The 13,235-nt window shown below is 41.0% G+C and overlaps 1 protein-coding gene across 3 annotated transcripts in view; it reads right to left on the bottom strand.

Moving 5' to 3' along the window:
• KIN (Kin17 DNA and RNA binding protein) overlaps positions 1-13,235 on the bottom strand; it is a 31,829-nt gene that overhangs the window by 13,084 nt on the left and 5,510 nt on the right. For 2 of the 3 annotated variants that reach the window (XM_003939028.3, XM_039478599.2), the window contains exons 3-10: positions 12,813-12,856; positions 12,605-12,727; positions 10,727-10,908; positions 8,245-8,293; positions 7,330-7,387; positions 5,779-5,908; positions 2,360-2,410; positions 286-354 (exon numbers count right to left, since the gene is read on the bottom strand). In XM_003939028.3, coding sequence (XP_003939077.1) covers positions 286-354; positions 2,360-2,410; positions 5,779-5,908; positions 7,330-7,387; positions 8,245-8,293; positions 10,727-10,908; positions 12,605-12,727; positions 12,813-12,856 — 706 coding nt within the window. Of the gene's footprint in view, positions 1-285; positions 355-2,359; positions 2,411-5,778; positions 5,930-7,329; positions 7,388-8,244; positions 8,294-10,726; positions 10,909-12,604; positions 12,728-12,812; positions 12,857-13,235 lie in introns of all 3 variants that reach the window. The other variant, XM_010349685.3, reaches the window with a different exon arrangement.

Below are 13,235 nucleotides of genomic sequence, written 5' to 3'. Positions count from 1 at the left end.
CTGACAAGCAAGGCATGTATGCTAAGGCTTTAAAGAGGTGCTGACAGGATCTCATACATACTATCTGTCCTAGTAAGAAAACAGACCAAAGTTAAGTATAAACTATGGATGAAAAAGAAATATTTCTCCAACAATCATGAATACAGCTTCCATTTCATGGAATAATCAAGAATTTTAGACACAGTACTTCTCTACTAAGACTTGATTTTCAAGAAATATCAAAATAGCTCCACTCACTGACCCTAGCTTTTTTCACAAATTCCATTCGTAATTGCATGTCCTTACCTTTACAATACCCTTTTTCTTATGATATTTCTCTCCCAGTTTTTTGGTTATAATTTTCACAACAATTTCCTAGAAAATAAAAAAACAACAGAAAGATAAAAGGAAAGACAGAAATTATTGTTCATAATTTACTTCTTCCTTTTAAACTGTGTTCACCAAAAACCACAGGAAAACGTAAATTGCTCTGCCGAAGAAGAAATGCTGGAGTTCTCTGCCTTCCCAACGATGGCAAACATTTCCTTAGCAGTCTTTTATTCCTTCTTCCCCTTTTTGTTCAACGTGGTTAGCAAGAGGAAAAAAAAAAAAACAAAAAAAAAAAAACCATACATACATATATCTATATATCTATATCTATCTATCTATCTATCTATCTATATATATGCACAAAATGTCTGATTTCTACATTGAAGATTTCTGGAAATCTAAGACTGTTATCTGAATACATCAACTCCAGTACTTGGTGTCTTTCATAGATAGTTTCTTTCTCTCCATTCCAGTAAGTAAAAAACTGGGGTGTTCGCTGCTGATCAAAACTCGGATTGCAGGAAACTCACTGGAAACTGCAAGGCACTGAGCCTTGAAGCTTATGCAGGAGAGTTAGCACAATGCCTCTTTCACGTTAGGTTGCTTTGAATTTTGATACAAACGAAATTCCTCCATATTAGTTATAGCTAAAGGTATTGTTCTTCTAAGCATCTAATTCTCAAATGGGAGGGAAATCTGGGCTTATTTCATATTAATGAATTTGAAGTCTGCTTCTTTATCATTGTTTTCCTGATTTGGATTAGCTGTCTAAAAGCTAATAGTGAAAATTAAATTGCCTAACAATGCAATATTCACTGCAGTGATTCTATATTTGCTACTTCAAGTGAATATATCAAAGAGATGGTCACAAATCCTTCATAAAGCCATGCTTAAAATCATATTAACAAAACTTTAGTAAGGACTTTGGGGAGAGGGTATTTAATAGTAGAAAGATATATTTAAGGAAAACATGAATGATCTTATTCTGAAGTCTCTCTTTTACGACTTTCTAAATGAAGCCAATTAATGCCAAAACAACTTCTCCAATTTAGCCATAGTATTTTCTGGGCTAATTTCTCAAAGGCTCTTATGGGTTCATACTCTAGTAATTGGAAGATAATTCATTACATCACTGTACTTACTGGCCCTTGCCCACAGTAGATCTGTTAAAAATATTTTCTTTCTGAATTTAAAAATTAGGCACAGTGGCTTACGCCCATAATCCTCACACCTTAGGAAGCTGAGGTAGGAGGATCACTGACCAGCCTGGGCAACACAGTGAAACCTCTTCTCTATAGAAAACACAAAAATTAGCAGGGCATTAGTGGTGCATGCCTGTAGTCCTAGCTACTCTGGAAGCTAAGGTGGGAGGATCACTTGAGGCCAGGAGTTTGAGACCAGCCTGGTCAATAAAACAAGTCCCTGTCTCTATTTAAAAACAAAAAAAAGAATAAGACACTGAAAGTTTTATGAAAATGTCATGTCTCTGTAAGCCTAAAATCAAGCATTAATAAGTAATAATATTTAAAATATTGTTTTTAAAAACTATTTTTAAATTATTATTTTAAAATGATAAGCAACAATAAATAAGCAATAAAATAAAAAGCTCCCTTGAGTTGGTAAAATCAAAGCCTGCTTTTCTTTATGACGTACATATTAATAAATGGACATTCTAGTTCCAGTAAGTTGTAAATTGAACACCAACACTGAGCATTTACAGTTCTACTTTTTGATCTCATTTCTGAAAACACAACCTTTTGTTCTATAACAAAAAGTGAAAATTCCAGGCTCAAATTCAAGATGTCCATAAACAAATTTAGCACTAAACTGAAGGGATATTATTGGTCTATAAACATGAAGTAGCCTCCAAAAGGGATGCAACCAATGATGAAAGATCTAACAGGAAGAAAAGTCATTATGAGTTATAACTAATTCTATTGGGATAGGTTGCACGTGTGTGAAAAGTTTAGTTACTTAGAATACAAAATGTTACTTAGACCATTCACTGAAATGTACGTTTAGAACTGAGAAACTCCAACTCAATACTCACGGGCTGTAGCCAGTAGTCTGTTCGGGCAGTTCTTTTCTTTTCCTCTTCAATCTATAGATACGTAAGAACGTCTGAAAATCCTCATTTGATTTCAAAGTACCATTCTATTTGGCAAAATAACACCCTAAAACCGTGAAGTCTTTTGCTTCACAGAAGACCAATGACATAACTTGCAAGCTCTGATAAATACAAATAAACATTATTTGTCATGAGTTTTTGATGGAAAAACAAACTTTCCTTTTTAAAAGTACGTGATAAAGCAAGTCAATGGACCTAGTAAGCAAACAGAAACAACCGCTATTTGGCTGCAAGACCAGCCAGTGCCTGCCTCACCCACTGTCTCCCACGTGACCGTCGGGAGCGGGAGAAGAGGGTATGTTTTCATGCAGTAAAATCCTAGCGCATGGATCAATGCAGCACAGCCTGGTAGCAAACAGGGGGTTTCCTGTTTGAAAATGACAGTAAAGCTCATAAGTGAAAGGGAAGAAAAACACCAAGAGATAAATAAATGAGAGGGACTCAAAGAAAAGAACGCTGTCTGGCTGTTATGGCGAAAACATCTTTTTCTCTCTCAACTGCTTGCTGTGAACTCTAAGTACCAGTTTTCAGTGGGATCCAACAATGTAATAATCCCTCAGCTGATTCGAAACCTCGTTTTAGGCTGGGCATGGTGGCTCAGGCCTGTAATCCCAGCACCTTGGGAGGCAGAGGTTGGTGGATGACTTGAGGTCAGGAATTTGAGACCAGCCTGGCCAACACGGTGAAACCCCATCTCTTCTAAAAATACAAAACTTAGCCGGGCATGGTGGCACACGCCTGCATTCCCAGCTACTCCGGAGGCTGAGACAGCAGAATTGCTTGAACTTGTGAGGCGGAGGTTGCAGTGAGCCAAGGCCACATCACTGCGCTCCAGCCTGGGCGACAGAGTGACACTTCATCTCAAAAAAAAAAAAAAAAGACAAAACAAAAAAACCCTTATTTTAAATCCTTCAACTTTCAACAAACAATGTTCTAAATTTGGTATGCATTATTGTCAAAGAAGATCAATTTGGCTTTCCATTTTACTCTGAATAAAATTAAATTTAAAACATCCCTGCCACTGCATGTAAGACCTCTGGGGTGTGGGCCCTCCTGGCTCTCTAACTTCAAACGCTGCCCTGTGCTTGCTGCGCTCTAGCCCCCTGGGCCTTCCCTTCAGATGCCTGATGGTCCCTGACTAGGCACAGTTCACAGGCTCTCTCCCCACACCCTACCCTCAGACCTCCTTGGCACTCAGCATTTTGTGATCATTTGCTGGTTCACTGATGAACAGCTCTGTCATTAGAGTGAAAGCTCTGTGACTAACAAGGACTGCTTTTCTTTCTATACAATGCGCAGCACGTAACAGTGACTCTGTTTCACAGTATATTCATCTTATATGATACTTTCAGTTTTTTAGATCGCCCTGCATGGTGTGAGGACTAGGAACAGAGAAGACTGAACAGCCAGCTGGGTGCGGTGGCTCATATCTGTAATTCCAGCACTTTGGGAGATCGAGGCGGGTGGATCACCTGAGGCCAGGAGTTCAAGATCAGCCTGGCTACCAGCATAAGAAAACCTCATCTCTACTAAAAATACAAAAAATTAGCTGGGCGTGGTGGCGGGCACCTGTAATCCCAGCTACTCAAGAGGCTGAGGCAGGAGACTTAGTTGAACCTGGGAGGTAGAGGTTGCAGTGAGCTGGGATTGCACCACTGCACTCCAGCCTGAGCAACAGAGCACAGAGTAAAACTTTGTCTCAAAAACAAAGAAAAAAAACAAAGACTGAACAGCTATTTTCTATCCTTTCACAATGAAGAAAAGAGATGAGAAGACAGAGGAAATAATATTAAAGAAAAAAAGTTAGCTTCTTATACCCATTTACTCTTTCTTTTCTATCCTGCCTCTTCTCTTCTGCCACTTACTTTATTAATTCTTTGATAAGGTAGGCTATGTGTTAGAATGAAGAAAGCGATATTTAGGAGTATATTAAGAACTTTCTGCAGAATTATTCTAGAGTCTTGAGTAGATTTAGAGCCAAAGTATGGCCTGAAATATGGACAATCATGTATTTCCAGTGATTTTTCACATAAACTTAGCCATCAGGCTAAATCAAATTAAAACCATGTCACAGTGGGCCAGGTGCAGTGGCTCACCTATAATCCCAGCAATTTGAGAGGCCAAGGTGGGCGGATCATTTGAGGTTAGGAGTTCGAGACCAACTTGGCCAACATGGTGAAATGCCATCTCTACTAAAAATAGAAAAATTAGCCAGGTGTGGTGGCACACATTTGCAATCCTAGATACTCGGGAGGCTGAGGCAGGAGAATCTCTTGAACCTGGGAGGCGGAAGCAGTAGTGAACTGAGATTGTGCCACTGCACTCTGGCCTGAGCACAGAGAGACTCTGTCTCAAAATAAACAAACAGGCCAGGCGCGGTGGCTCACGCCTGTAATCCCAGCACTTTGGGAGGCCGAGGCGGGTGGATCACGAGGTCGAGAGATCGAGACCAACCTGGTCAACATGGTGAAACCCCGTCTCTACTAAAAATACAAAAAATTAGCTGGGCATGGTGGCACATGCCTGTAATCCCAGCTACTCAGGAGGCTGAGGCAGGAGAATTGCCTGAACCCAGGAGGCGGAGGTTGTGGTGAGCCGAGATCGCGCCATTGCACTCCAGCCTGGGTAACAAGAGCGAAACTCCGTCTCAAAAAAACAAACAAACAAACAAACAAACAAACAAACAAAAACACATCACAGCTTTCTAGCTAGGAGGTGCTAAGTAGAAGTCAAAGTCAACAGGAGAATATCGGTTGAAGGAGGGAGGCCAACCATGGAGGACTCCAATTTCTGACTGAATTTTACTGACCGTAACTGCACAGGGAGTTTTAAAGACAGAACCTGAGGCATAAAAATGAACCTATTTAGGTGGGGCGCAGTGGCTCATGCCTGTAATCCCAGCACTTTGGGAGGCTGAGGTGGGTGGATGACTTGAGGTCAGGAGTTCAAGATCAGCCTGGCCAACATGGTGATACCCCGTCTCTACTAAAAATACAAAAATTAGTTGGGCGTGGTAGCGGGTGCCTGTAATCCCAGCTATTCCGAAGGCTGAGGCAGGAGAACCCTTTGAACCCAAGAGGCGGAGGTTGCAGTGAGTCGAGATCGTGCCATTGCACTCCAGCCTGGGCGACAGAGCGAGACTTCATCTCAAAAAAAATAAAAACAAACAAACAAACAAACCTATTTAGAGGGGCTCCAGCTCTGCTTCAGGGAACTGTATGTAGCTAGGTCACTATTCCCTAGTCCATATATGATAATTTTTCTACTTTTCATTCATCTAATAAATAGTGAAATGATTTAATTTTCCTTATGTTCGAATGTATGCAGTCCACAAACTATACCTCCATGATTTCATCCAGTGCAGATTTCTTTTTCTTCTTTTCTTTGGACTGAGCTGAGCTCTGGGAAGATTCTTTTCTTTTCACTGATGCTGAACTTCCTATAGTCTTCAGTGCGCTTGGTCCCAGAGTACTGATGAACAGGAGAATTATGCTTGTTAACAAGAAACATACCCAGATGAGTCCTCTGTGATGTGCAGAATTCACAATGTAGAATAAATGTGTTACATGATGAATTTACAGGAGATCGGTGAAAACCATGGAGTACCTGTCTGCGTCTCTTACAGAACTATCAGCACTGTGTGAGCATTTAACCTGTGCTATCTTTACCTCTCTGGACCTTCTCCTCATGCCTGCAGTCAGTGATACCATACTTTGTATAGTAGAATGATGGTAGGTAGCCGGGTGATATTTTCTGTTTTACTTAGTACTTGACATGTTTTTTTTTTTAAGATCTAAGTTTTTTCGCTGATTCAGCCTATCTATCTCCTTCCACACTCCTAGCCATTTATTCAGTAGTGTAAATAAATAATGACCAATAAACAAATCCAAAAAACTTAGATCTTAAACAAAAAAATGTCAAGTACTAAGTAAAACAGAATATATCACCCAGCTTAAAAGCAAATTCCAATAGATACTGGTACTTGAGTATCTTGTCTTACTCATCTTTTTTAACCTCCAAAACAAAACTGAATGCATTGCATGCCAGAAATAGTGAATAAAGATTTGGTGAAATATATAAAAATTACAAGAGAAGGTAACATAGAAATTGGATAGAACTACCTGATATGCCAGGTCTTGGCAAACGACAGCCTCAGGGCCAAATGCCAGCTGTCACCTACCACCGGCTTTTGTAAATAAGTTTACTGAAACTCAGCCATGCTCAATTCCTTTCTGCACTGTCCACAGCTACTTTCTTACTAAGACAGCCAAGTTCAGTTATTGTGACAAACATATCTGGCGAAAAAAGCCTAAACTCTTTACTATACGGCTCTTTACAGAAAAAGTTTGCTGACCCCTCAAAAAACTCACAATGCAGCAAGTAAAAGGAAAATGCATACCCAGCTAACATTTAAACTCTGACAAGTGAGCTAAGATAGGGAAAGAAACAGTTTTATTGAGCACACAAAGAACCATGAAATGGATAAGGATTCATGGAGAACCCGAAATTTATTTGTGTAAAACACATCAAATTGAGGCTTTCCTCAAAAGACAGAATCATCTCATGACAGGCAAATCGGAAAAGAACAGTTGCTAGCTGGGCGCAGTCAGGTACGGCTGTAATCCCAGATATTGATAACTGGGAGGCTAAGGCAGGAAGATCACCTTGAGCCCAGGAGTTCAAGTCCAGCCTGGGCAACACAGCAAGACCCCATCTCTTTTTTTTTTTTTTAAACAAAAGAACAATTGCTAAAGAACAACAAAACCAACAAAAACTAAAAAAGGTGAAAACTACAACTAGAAAAAAAATGACCTACAATACTTTAAAATGCAGTAATCAACATTTCACAAAAATCCTAAAGTTTTAAGGTATCTGTGAATGATGCAGCTCACCTTGACTTAGAAGATGTTGCTCCGGATGAACATGCTCCTTTACTCAAATTAAACGTGACTAGAAGAAGAAAATGTTATTCCATGCATACATTTCAGGAAAACCACAGTAAAACTTATCAGATAACATACTACAAAGTATTCACGAGGAACTCAAGGATATTTTCAATAAACATGAGCTAAATGTTCCCATGTGGAGATCACACATTTCTGTAAAGTGTCCCCAGCTGACACCCACAGAATGGGAGGAACTTTGCACGCCATGTCACTGTGGCAGACCTCACGGGCTGCTTCCCACTCCATCCCCTTCTCCTGGGGAACAGTACTCCAATTTTGCTTAGGTCTCCACATCTCTTGCCTGTGGCTCAGGGGACGTAACACCATCTTTATCTCTGGGGTAAATTCTGATTGTCTAAAGCAATCAACATAATCCCACTGACTGTTGGGTGGGCATGTGACACAGTTCTGGCCAATGACATTTGAAAGGAAATCTATTAAAGGGAGCAGGTCTTCTTGGAAAAGTATCCTTGCTCCTAACAGGATTCTAGAAGTATCATAGATACTGTGACTCCGTTTCACAGTATATTCATCTTATACGATACTTTGCCATCCTCTCGACAATGCAGAATCTGAATGTGATGGCTGGGGTGCTGGCAGCTCCCTTTAATAAAATACGACATGCAGGAATTCTTACTATGGCAAGATATTTCTGAATTGTTTAACTGTAGTCAATTTTGTTACTTACAGCTATCCTATCCAATACATTAGTATTACCTTTTCATTAAATCAATAAGAACAATGTAACTCAGATTAAGACTCTTGCTCCCAGATACATTGACAGGTTGAGTTTTTAACAAAGCCTGTATAAAAGCATCTATGTTACAAAAAATAAATAAACAAAAGAAAAAATAAAGCTACCTTTCTCTTCATCATTTTCTCTGCTTAATTCCGTAAAAGTGGGGACCTCCTAAGAAAAAGAAAGAGTTTGAAGGTTTTGGTGTACAGTGCATTTCCCATCACCATTCAACAGGCCTAAATTATGACTTGTGACCTGTGTTGCCAAGGTGCTCTAATACGCAAGTGATTAAGATCCTAATTAAGAAATTGCATGCTTTTGGCTGGGTGTGGTGGCTCACACCTGTAATCCCAGCACTTTGGGAGGTCGAGGTCACGGAAATCACCAGAGGTCAGGTGTTCAAGATCAGCCTGGCCAACTTGGCGAAACCCCATCTCTACGAAAACACCAAAATTTAGCCAGGCATGCTGGTGGGCACCTATAATCCCAGCTACTCAGAAGGCTGAGGAAGGAGAATCTCTTCAACCTGGGAGATGGAGGTTGCAATGAGCCGAGATCATGCCACTGCACCCTCCAGTCTGCGTGACAGAGCGAGACTCTGTATCAAAAAAAAAAAAAAGAAAAGAAAGAACCTACATACTTTGGCTGGGTATGGTGGCTCGTGTTTGTAATCCCAGCACTTTGGGAGGCTGAGCTGACGCAAGAGGAATGCTTGAGACCAGGAGTTCAAGACCAGCCTGGGCAACATAGCAAGACCTCCATCTCTGTTAAAAAAAAAAAAAAAAATTAGTAAATTAGCCAAACATGGTGGTGCACACCTGTAGTTCCACCTACTCAGGAGGCTGGGGCAAGAGGATCACTTGAGCACCAGAGGTCAAGGCCGCAGTGAGCTGCAATCACGCCACTGCCTTCCAGCCTGGTGACAGAGCGAGACAGTCTCTCGAAAAAAAAAAAAAAAAAAAGAAAGAAAAAGAAAATTAGGCTGGGTGTGGTGGCTCATGCCTGTAATCACAGCACTTTGGGAGACCAAGGCAGGCGGATCACCTGAGGTCAGGAGTTCAAGACCAGCCTGGCCAACATGGTGAAACCCTATCTTAAAAAAATAAAAATAAAAAAAAATAAAGTTAAAAAAAAAAAGAAAACTAGAACGTACATGCTTTGCAAATATTATCCAATTGAGAATTATTCTAAATACCAAAAAGTAGCTTTTCTGTACCAAACTACAGAAATTTACCTATATTTTTATTTCTATTACAACTTAAACAGGAAGTAACAAAAATATAAGGCAATAAACTTTAGGAAAAGCAAAGCTTTTTTCATTTTATTTTTTAGTGTGTTCAAGAACAGACTAACCTAATGAATAATCACTAGTGGTATACTGGAACAACGGTTACTTCCGGGAGATGAGGGTATGAACTGGCAATGACCATGAGGAAACCCTCTCGGATACTGGAAACACTCTATATCTTTATCTGGGTGATGGTTCCACAGGTCATTTGTCACTCTTTCTAGACATGCATATTTGTAAAAGCTCATTGAACTATCCACATAAGATTAATTGCATCTCATACACTTTAATCAATGTATGCTAGAGCTCAATAGTAACAGTTCAAAAAACACTCCACAGCTAGTAGTTTCACATACACACCAGGCTGTATTTGCCTACTCATACACAACTGTTAGAATGTAAGCCACAGGAGGCCAGGTGCAGTGGCTCACGCCTGTAATCCCAGCATTTTGGGAAGCTGAGGAGGGCAGATTACCTGAGGTCAGGAGTTGGAGACCAATCTGACCAACATGGCAAAACTCGGTCTCTACTAAAAATAAAAATAAAAAAATCAGCCAGGCATGGTGGCTTGTGCCTGGAGTCCCAGCTACTTGGGAAGCTGAGACATGAGCATCGCTTGAACCTGGGAGGCGGACGTTGCGGTGAGCCGAGATTGTACCACTGCACTCCAGCCTGGGCAACAGAGTGAGACTCTGTCTCAAAAAAAAAAAAAAAAAAAGAATGTAAGCCACAGGAGAGTTTTTTTTAATCTTTTGTTCACTGATTATTCCCTGCCCCTAGAAGAGGCCTGGCACAGAGGAGGTGCTGATGAATATGTGTTGAAATAAATGCTTCAACCTAGTTATTCCAGCGCCTCAGCCCCTACCCTCTCCCATTCACCTGGCTTGCACTCACTGGTTCTTCAAGACTCCTCGGCACTGGGGCTGTATGCACCCTCAAATACTCTCTGTCCTCCCCAGGCTGGAGATAACATTGCTTCTCTACGTTGCCACACAGTGTTTACCTCCAGTACTGAATTATTATAATCAGTGGAAATTATCTGTGTAAATGTCTTCCCATTAGGTGGTGTCTCTATTTAGATATAAGGAAATTGAGCTTTAGAAAGATTATGTAATTATACAAGATCATGAAGTTAGTAAGTCAGGAATTAAACCGAGGTTTGTCAATGCCAAACGCTGTGCTTTTGACACCAGGCTGGCTCTCCTCTTAGTTAAGGAACAGTGCCCACAGAAACTCGATTCAATGTTGAAAACACAAGCCACTCTGCTTCCTTAGACCTTTGGACATGGCCTTTCAGGTGGATGTTGCTTGCCCACCTGTTCCTTCCCTTCCAGACCTCTCCTCACTTGTTCTTCAATAAATTTGGCGGTTTTTTCTTCATCATCAAGGTCCTGTTTTTTCTTTTTCTCCAGTTCCAGCTGCCGGCGGATAGTTTCTGGGTCCCTGTCTATGTACTGAATATACCAGCCTTTTGGCGTCTCGTCCACTTTGCACAAGCCTTAAAAACACAGCAGCCGCCATAAATTAGCATACAATCAAAGTGAAACATAAATATAAACGTGTTTCACCTCTGCATATTTATTCATTCAAACACACTCAAATCAGGCCAAGTGCAGTGGCTCAAACCTGTAATCTCAGCACTTTGGGAGGCCAACACGGGTGGATCCCCTGACGTCAGGACTTTTGAGACCAGCCTCGCCAACATGATGAAATTCTGTCTCTACTAAAAATGTAAAAATTAGCTGGGCGTGGTGGTGCACACCTATAATCGCAGCTACTCAGGAGGCTGAGGCAGGAGAACTGCTTGAACCCAGGAGGCAGAGGTGGCAGTGAGATGAGATCACATCACTGCACTCTAGCCTGGGGAACAGAACAAGACTTGGTCTCAAAAACAAAACAAAACAAAACAAAACAAAACAAAACAAAACAAAACACCAAATACACTCAAATACATTCAAATACACAAATTCATGCAGCGTATGAAATTTTCCATATTTACACTTAATGAAATTAAGATACTGTATGTGGATTCAACCGAGGATCAGAAATATTCAAACAAAAAAAAGTGGATGGTCACATCTGCACTGAACATGCACTGACATTTCTTTCTTGCCATTTTTTCCTAACAATAGAGTATAAAAACTATTTACATAGCATTTACATTGTACTAAATATTGTAAGAAATCTGGAGATGATTTAAAGTATGCGGGAGGATGTACACAGGCTAAATGCAATTATTACATCATTTTATTTTATTTTATTTTTGTTTGTTTTTGTTTTTTTTTGAGATGGAGTCTCGCTCTGTCGCCAGGCTGGAGCGCAGTGGCGCAGGGTGTGCTCACTGCAACCTCCGCCTCCCGGGTTCAAGCGATTATCTTGCCTCAGCCTCCCAAGTAGATGGGACTTCTGGTGCGCACCACTATGCCTGGCTAATTTGTGTATTTTTAGCAGAGACGGGGTTTCACCATGTTGGCCAGGATGGTCTCGATCTCTTGACCTTGCGATCCGCCTGCCTCAGCCTCCCAAAGTGCTGGGATTACAGGCTTACACCACTGCGCCTGGCCCATCATGTTATTTTATATAACAAACTTGAGTATCTGTGGATTTTGGTGCCAGCAGGGGGTCCTGGACCCAACACCCCAGGGATATGGAGGAACAACTGTATTATCTTGTGTAATATTTACTCAATTCTAAGTATTTAATATCCAGTGGTTATATGATGTTCTATTAACTTAATACAGAAATGATGCTCCCATGCCGGGCGCGGTGGCTCAAGCCTGTAATCCCAGCACTTTGGGAGGCGGAGGCGGGTGGATCACAAGGTCGAGAGATCGAGACCATCCTGGTCAACATGGTGAAACCCCGTCTCTACTAAAAATACAAAAAATTAGCTGGGCATGGTGGCGCGTGCCTATAATCCCAGCTACTCAGGAGGCTGAGGCAGGAGAATTGCCTGAACCCAGGAGGCGGAGGTTGCAGTGAGCCGAGATCATGCCATTGCACTCCAGCCTGGGTAACAAGAACGAAACTCCGTCTCAAAAAAAAAAAAAGAAATGATGCTCCCAAAATGGAATCAAGTAACACGACAAATAAAACATCGACCCAGTTTTTTTTCTCTTTTCCTTTTCCAAACGTCTCATCCTATGAAGATTAGAAATGGGAAAGAAAAAGCAACTTTAAAATCTCATTCGTACCTTCTCTGCCCAGCCACTTAGTAAAATCGGTCAGAGTTTCCCACTGAGTGGCATTCATGTGGATGTGTTCTCGGTGGCTGATGTATTCATTGTAGACAATGTTGTTGTGGACCCTTTTAGTGCCTGAGAACGAAATACGACACAGATGATCCTGAGAAGATTATGTGATTTATAAAGTTATCGTTTGCACAACACTTAAAATCTTTACCAAAGCGTCTCCTGAGAAGTTCTAGGAAGTCATTTCGGAATTCCCTAATAAAGAAAGAAAGGAAAGCATTAAGGTAATTTCTACAAACATATATCATCATTTTTGCAGTAGTACAGTTTTTTGTTTTCGTTTTTGTTTTTGAGACAGAGTCTCATTCTTGTCACCCAGACTGGAGAGTAATGGTGCAATCTCTGCTCACTGCAACCTCCGCTTCCCGGGTTCAAGCAATTCTCTTGCCTCAGCCTCCCAAGTAGTTGGGATTACAGGTGCCCGCCACCATATCTGGCTAATATTTTTTGTATTTTTAGTAGAGACAGGATTTCACCATCTTGGCCAGGCTGGTCTTGAATTCCTGACCTCCTGATCCACCCACCTCAGCCTCCCAAAGTGCTGAGATTACAAGTGTGAGCCACCTCGCCTGGC

The sequence above is a fragment of the Saimiri boliviensis genome, chromosome 8 (assembly GCF_048565385.1).
Source record: "Saimiri boliviensis isolate mSaiBol1 chromosome 8, mSaiBol1.pri, whole genome shotgun sequence".
NCBI classification, from domain to species: domain Eukaryota; kingdom Metazoa; phylum Chordata; class Mammalia; order Primates; family Cebidae; genus Saimiri; species Saimiri boliviensis.
This window is presented reverse-complemented; position numbering and strand designations above follow the sequence as displayed.